Consider the following 7,346-nt stretch of genomic DNA (forward strand, 5'->3'; position numbering starts at 1 on the left):
GCGGGTCCAGAGCGGTCCGAGCCGTGCGCCCAGAGGACCCCCAGAGACGCCGAGCTGACTTTCCTTCGTCCTTGGTGGCGCAGCGTGGTAAACGCTGGGTGCCCACCTGCAAAGCCGCAAGCCCCCGGCTGTGAGCTTCAGTCGAGACGACGTCCCGGAAACTCCTGTCGGTGCTACCCCGCCTCCCGGGGTCCACTGAGTTGTCGGGCCGGAGCTGTGGGGTTTGAGCCGCCATCCCGTGCTGGAGTGCAAGGCGGCTTTCCACCCCCGGAAACCCCGGGCTGGCAGCGCTGCCGATTCCTGTAGCATTGCAGTGAGTGTGGAGCCGGTGGCCAGGATCCCACGCCAGTGGCGCCGTGGGTAATCACTGGGCTGTCAGCTCCAAGGTCGGCAGTTCAAGAAAGCTGTCCGCTCCAGTAAAGGTTTCGTCTCAGAAGCCCCGCGGAGCAGGTCTAGCCTGCCCTGTCGGGTCATTAGGAGTGCAGATCCAAGGGGAGTGGGAATCTAGTGGGTTAATACATTGGGTTGCTAGCCTCGAGATAGCAGTTCAAATCCATCCACTGCTCCTTGGCAGAACGAGGCTTTCTGCCCTCGTAAAGGTTTACAGACTCCGAAGCCCACAGCGGCAGGTCTCCGGCCCTGGAGGGTTGGTGCGCATCGACTCGATGGCAGTGGGGTTTTTGTTCCCCTGGTGAGGCTGGTGGGCTCAGACCAACCACCTTTCAGACAGGATCAACATCACCTTCTAAGACCAACCTTGTGGCCAGGGAGGGGGAGGGCAGCTGGAGGAGGTGGAATGGCCTGGCATTGTATCAGGGCAGGGGGGGGGTGTCAGGCAGGGATGGGTGGTATGCTCAGACGGGCTAGGAGCTCCAGGAGAAGGCCGATGGGCAAGGAGGTGGCTGGACTGCAGCTGGTGCCCAACGGGGTTCCTGTCCCCACCTGAGAAGTCTGGGCCCCAGCCCGAACCAGGGCTCCATCAGGTCCCAGGCCTGTGGGGGAGTCTGTCTGAATGGTCCCATGACCAGAGCTGACTTCAGCAGAGGCAGCAACCCTCCACAAAGCTCCTGAGCTGCCCTCCCCTGCTCAGACCTCTGTCCCCGCAGGCCCCGGCCATGGCCCAGCAGAGGGCCCTGCCTCAGAGCAAGGAGACCCTGCTGCAGTCCTACAACAAGCGGCTCAAGGACGACATCAAGTCCATCATGGACAACTTCGCCGAGATCATCAAGACGGCCAAGGTGGGCGGGGCAGAACAGCCACCCTCCCCGAGGGTTTTCTAGGCAGCCACAGGCCTGGTCTTTCTCCACAGTGCCACCCCTGGCTGCTTGAGTGATGGGCCTGCGCCGGCTGAGGCCGCAGGGTGGGGGTGTCTGCTGTGCGGGGCAGACAGGTTCCTAACTGACCTGCCTCGCTGAGGTGGGGGCAGCCAGATGGCCAGGATTTAAAGGCCACCACTCACTCGTGTCCTGAGGGAAACTGGGCTCTGGTGCCTCGGTTTCCTTCTCAGTGGGGGGTCCTGTGGCCTTGTGGGGATTGGGGAGCTCGTATTTCTTTGTATACTCAGGCCTTAGCGAGCTTGAGTGTGGTCAGGTGGGCAGAAACAGGGTAATGAGAGGGAAACAGGGAAGGCACCCACTGTGCAGGGCACGGGGGTGGGGCCCAATCACGTGTGCTGGGGCAGGTCAGGTCAACCAAAACCAGGAATAATGGTGACAAGGTGAACAGTCCCCATGGCAGCCGCCACTCCAGGCCCACCAGGGGCATCCTGTGTGTGTCTCTTGGTCTCAGTAAGGTTTGGCCCTGTGCTGGGTAAGTGGGTAAGCAGTGCGGCAGGCTAACTTGGCTCTCGTTTGCCCCCAGATTGAGGACGAGACTCAGGTGTCCCGGGCCACGCAGGGCGAGCAGGACAACTATGAGATGCACGTGCGCGCTGCCAACATCGTGAGTCCTCGGGGCTGGCAGGCAGGTGGGGGGCCTGCTGGGCAAGGTTCTCCAGTCACCATGCTGGACATGAGTGACCGGCAGGATTGGGCTGTGTGAGCCCAGTAGGTCAGCGGGCGGCTCACACTCGGCCTGACTCCCTTCTGTCACTGCTCTGACAGACACCATGTGGGGACAGAAGCTTATCCTCAACTGAGGAGGCAGAAATCTGGATGAATTCAGGGCTCCAGCCACAGGCAGAGCCTTCTCCCTGCCGGCCCATGGTGCAGGAGGAAGGTCCTTGTCTCCTGTGGGCCCAGCTTTCCTGGAGCTCTCCCCACATTTTGACATAGTCTCCCCCTGGGTCTAGGAGGTTCTCAACACAGAGACCCTGGGTCTAAAGCAGCGGTTCTCAACCTGTGGGTTGCAACCCCTTTGGGGGTCAAATGACCCTTTTACATGGGTTGCCTGATTCATAACAATAGCCAAATTGCAGTTATGAAGTAGTTACAAAAATAATCTGATGGTTGGGGGGGAGTCATCACAACATGAGGGACTATATGAAAGGGTCGCGGCATTAGGAAGGTTGAGAACCACTGGCCTAAAGGATGTGCTCTGCACTGGGCCCTTATTTGGTGGTAGCGAGAGCCCTCTCATCTCTGCTCCCTTGTTTAAAAAAAAAAAATCACGGCCAGCCAGTGGATGCTGACTGACAGAGACTATAAAACAGGGTGGAGCTGCCCCTCTAGGTTTCTGAGGCTGTAACTTGCCGGGAGCGGACAGGAGTAGAAAGCCTGGTCTTTTTCCTGGTTAGCAGCCAAGCATGTAACTCCTCTGCCACCAGGGCTCCTGCTAGCTTCTGTAACCCTTTTCTATCCCGCGTGGACCCCATGCTGAGTGAAGTGAGTTGTCACAGCAGGACTGTGATCTGAGGTCACTGGGAAGAAAAGGAAGCCCCCCGCCCGTTGGGGCTAGAAACAGATGCCTCAAGACCCAGCCTTCCCTGTGGGTGACCCCGTCCTACGCGCGTCCTCGTGCAGATTCCCAGCACAGTGGCATCTCCTTCAGGTCACAAAGTACGTGACTGAGAATCACGGCCCAGCCAGCTGGACACCTCTTTTGGGAGGGACACAGTTCACCCACTGCCGGCCAGGTGGGTTTACCTGTCTCAGGGTTTGGCCAACTGCAACAGGAAGCTCCAGGGGCTCTGCAGCCTCAGGCCTCAGGGAGCGGATTAGCCACCCACACCCCAGGGAGCAACCCCACATCCCAGTGTCCTCATGGACTTCTGGAGCCGGCTGGCATGATAGTTACTCGGTGGGCTGCCATTGGCAAGGTTGGCATTCAAAACCACCAGCTGCTCCTAGGGAGAGAAGAGGCTTTCTACCCCCAGAGCCTGTCTCGGCACCCACAGGAGGAGGTCCACCCTGCCCTAGAGGCTCGCTGTGAGTGGATCGGGCCTGAGGCTTCCACGCTGGCTGCAGACCACAGCCCAGTGTCCTCAGGACGCTAAGCACAGAAGTCCAAATGGGGGGTGGGGGTGGGGACAGGGCTGCCACTCTAAGGAGGATCCTTCCTGGCCTCCAAGGGCCTGGGTCCCCAGGCCTCCCTGGTTTGTGGCCACATGACCCCAGTCTGTGTCTCCGTTGTCACCCACTTTGGGGTCTGCCGGCACAGGTGCGGGCCGGCGAGTCCCTGATGAAGCTGGTGTCCGACCTCAAACAGTTCCTGACCCTCAATGACTTCCCGTCGGTGAACGAGGCCATCGACCAGCGCAACCAGCAGCTGCGTGCGCTGCAGGAGGCCTGTGACCGGAAGCTGGTAGCCCTGCGCGACGAGGTGTCCATCGACCTGTATGAGCTGGAGGAGGAGTACTACTCGTCCAGGTACAGATAGGCCAGCCTCAGCCACAGCGTGCCTGGGCCACCTCACGGGCAGGCAGGGCCGCCCGCCAGGCTCCTCTGAGCTCTGCCTTGGACACTCGACCATCAGCGCCCGGCTGCCAGCTGCTCCCTGCCACCGAGGCTGTGGCCTGCCCAGGGCTGTGACTCCATTGGATGTCACAGGAACTCTGCAATGGGGGAGTGGGGGGGGTGCGCTCAGCACAGGGCCCTGAAGCCAGGCTGGGGTGGGTGGGTGGGGCTTGTGTTCCAGCTCTGCCCTGCCCATGCTGGCTCCAAGGGATGGCAGTGGGCCAGAACCCTCACCTGGTCTCCTGGGCTATTTGATCTGGAAGGACTCAAGAAACTGGACCCTTGTTTACACTGGGGAAACTGAGGCTGACCTGGCCACCCCCGTCCATTAACTTGGAAACGGAGCCAGTAGACTGGTGGGCCCCTCATCTCAGGCCTCTACCTGGATGCCCCTCCTTTCTGCCAGTGGATTTAGGATGTGGGGTTGGCACCCTGGGGACCACACTGAGCAGATGCAGACACCCAGGGACGTGGTGGTGTCCCAGCTCTGGGCTCGCGCCCTCACCCCCTCCTTTCCCAGTGAGCACCTCTCCAGGAATGTCTCAGACCTCCTGGGGGGCTTATCTGTTCACATCCTCATCGTTGTGAGCCCACTCCTGCCCTCCGGACGGGGCCAGTGCAGGGATGGAGCTGCCCCCGGTCACACAGGGTGGGCAAGGCCCCATCCTGAGCAAGGCTCACCCCGCGGTGTCCCAGTCTGCATTCCCCAGGGGCCAGAGGGGAGGCCCAGGTGGTTCCTAGAGCAGCGGCAGAGGCTCCTGTCTGCGCTGACCTCCACGGTCAAGGCCCAGGCTGCACAGCCCCTCCCCGCATGAGCTGCCCGCCGGCCCTCTCCGCCTCCATGTGCTTCTCTGTCCTGCGCTGCCTCTCCTCCTACTTTCCTCAGGGAGGGGCTGGGGGTGAGCCAGGTGGGGTGCGTGGTGCTCCTTTGCGGGCACTCTCAGGAGCCAGGTGTCAGGTGTGGGTGGCCGGTGCTGTTAAGAAATGGGACAGCAGGCAGAAGGGTCTCTGTGGAGGTCGCACAGCAGTGATAGTGGAGGGACCTTAGGGGTCCTGTACCCTAACGCAGGCCAAGCCCCAGGCAGGGGCCACTCCCAAACAAGATGGGGTCCCTGCCCTCAGCACCCACAAAGTACAGGGGCTTGACAGACTGGGCAGCCTGGATGCTGGTGCTGTGCTGCAGCCAGGGCACGGAGGGAGGGGCCAGCAAGGAGGACGCCCGGGCAGTGGAGAGCCTCTCCCCAGAGCAGAGGACCACGCTGGCTGGGTGTGGGTCTTTCTCTGATCCCGTAACTCTGCTCTTTCGCTTCTCCCCTCTGTCCCCTTTCCCTCCCCCCTTGGGGTTTCTGGCGTTGCAAAAGCTGGACTCTGTGCGAAGCTAGCGATCTCCCTCTGTGCGAAGCTTATTGGAGGCTGGGCCGCGACTCCGACTCCGAGCCCGCCGATGCCCTTTCGGCTCCCCTGCTGGTCTCCCCGCAGCTGAGCACTGGCCCTCTGCAGGCTGCAGCCCCTGGACACCCCCACGCCAGCAGCTCTGGCCCCCCGGAGCACACCTGAGCCTCCTTGGCTCCCTGCCTGACCCTGAGGTTCTTGGAATGCAACTCCCCTCTGGGGCCCTTGGGACTCCAGGACCCCCCCACCCTGCAGCTTCCTTGGCAGCCTCATCTGTCTGGGCCTGGGGTCCACCCCCACCCCTGAGTGCTGGGACTGCCCACCTTTGCTGAGTCCTCTGGGTACTACCCTGGCCCCCAGGGTTGGAGGGACACTTCCAAGATGTGCCTGGTTGGGTACAGGGGAGCAGGGGGTGTGCCTAGCATGGGCGCTGACAACCATGCCAGCCCCCGTGCCCAGGCCAGGCCACTTGCCCACTTGAGCCATAAGGCCCTGCTGCAGAGCAAGAAGCAGTGGTGGTCCACCCCGTCCTGCTGCCCCTGGTCTGGAGACAGAATAAACACGCTGCTGCCCTCTAGCGTGGGCTCCATCTTCCTTTCCTCCCCACTGGGCTCCCCAGCTCAGCGGGATGGCTGGGCGGTCCCAAGTCCATCAATGGGTCCCAAGTCCATCAGCTGCCTGGGACCTGGGCTGGTTTCCTGCCCTGGTGCTTCCTGGGCAGAGAATCTGCAGGGCCCCCGCCCTGGGCTGAGCAGGCTCTGACTTGCGCGAGTGAACAGGAGTGCCGGCACCTTCCCTGGTGGCTCTGGCCTCCCAAGCTGGTGCTGGACTCACCTGCACCCACACGACTCGGGCTCCCAGGAGCCCTAGAAGAGTGGAGCCTGAGGTCCCAGAGCTGGAGCCCTGGGGAAGGATACGCCCCTTTCCCTTGTTACCTTACCCCTGTGTAGAGATGAGGTGATAGCCAGGACCCGGCCTCACCAGGAAGTGGCACCCCAGCCCAGTGGAAGGTGCTAGCCCTCTAGCAGCCATCCCCAGGGTTCCTCAGGGTGTAGCTTCCTGTCTAGGCTGGGGCTTCCCCCAAGCATCTCACAGGGAGGGGCTGTCCCCATCCCAGAAAACAGGATTTTCCCATTAAATGCTCCAGCTGGGCACCCATCAGTCATTCAGCCTCCTCGTTCGTCCTAGAACCAAGTTGGAGCTCTGGGGACTATTTCCTTGCACTTTAAGAACAGGGAGCAAGTGCCTGCCACTGGGACTCAGCACCTTTAATGTGAGCAGCCTTGGTGGTATGCCGGACTGCTGACTGCAGGGTCCGGGGTTTGAGAACACCAGCCACAGGGGCAACTCTAACCTGTCCCAGAGGTTTGCTATGAGCCGGCATTGACTCATTGGCCGAGTGAGTGTCTGGATATGAGAGAAGGTTTAGAATCATAGGGTGAAAAACAAAAATGAATGGAAAATGCAAATACTATAAGTCATGCCTCATGATAAATCAGCTAGCTGCAATGGTCAAGGATCGCATTTTATTTGGCACCACATGTGACGCCCATGGAAGTAGCACCCAAGAAATGTTTCGCGTTGGGCAAGTCTTCTGCCAAGCCCCTCTTTAAGATGTTTGGGAGCAGGTGTTGGCTGAGGACCACTGCAGGGGAACCTGTCGTCCCGGGCCTGCCCAGCCCCTTGGTAGATCATGTAAACGACAGTGCGTGGAAGGACTTGCCTGTGGCCTAACGCTCCTGGAGCCGGAGACTCATGAAGTCGTGAGCAATGATGAAGGCAGCCAGGCTCTCTCACGCCGCACCTCTGGGCAGGCTTGGGAAGACGGTCAATACTTTAAAGTTTTCATGGCGAACTCTTATTACCGCCTCATGTAAGTACCATTCCTTATTTCTTTTTAGCCATTTTACTGGGGGCTCGTACAACTCAACACAATCCATACATAAATCCACTGTGTCAAGCACATTTGCTGCCATTTTCAAAACATTTGCTTTCTACTTGAGCCCTTGATATCAGCTCATTCCCCCCTCCCTCCCGGCTCCCCCCCCATGAACCCTTGAT

General features: G+C 60.4%; 1 protein-coding gene across 2 annotated transcripts; it reads left to right on the plus strand.

Moving 5' to 3' along the window:
* Positions 1 to 75: 75 nt before the first annotated feature.
* Positions 76 to 5,862, plus strand: MED22 (mediator complex subunit 22). Of its 2 annotated transcripts, none has more exons than XM_004714450.3 (5): positions 76 to 386; positions 1,107 to 1,238; positions 1,861 to 1,941; positions 3,598 to 3,806; positions 5,255 to 5,862. In XM_004714450.3, exons 2-5 carry the CDS (start codon positions 1,116 to 1,118, stop codon positions 5,448 to 5,450), a joined length of 609 nt encoding a protein of 202 aa, XP_004714507.2. In that variant the 5' UTR covers positions 76 to 386; positions 1,107 to 1,115; the 3' UTR covers positions 5,451 to 5,862. The 2 variants fall into 2 exon arrangements, with proteins under 2 accessions (XP_004714507.2, XP_045145162.1); XM_045289227.1 differs by having other exon boundaries at positions 76 to 313.
* Positions 5,863 to 7,346: the final 1,484 nt, after the last annotated feature.

Source organism: Echinops telfairi, unplaced genomic scaffold (genome assembly GCF_000313985.2).
Source record: "Echinops telfairi isolate 266 unplaced genomic scaffold, ASM31398v2 ScPeMD7_25;HRSCAF=90, whole genome shotgun sequence".
NCBI classification, from domain to species: Eukaryota; Metazoa; Chordata; class Mammalia; order Afrosoricida; family Tenrecidae; genus Echinops; species Echinops telfairi.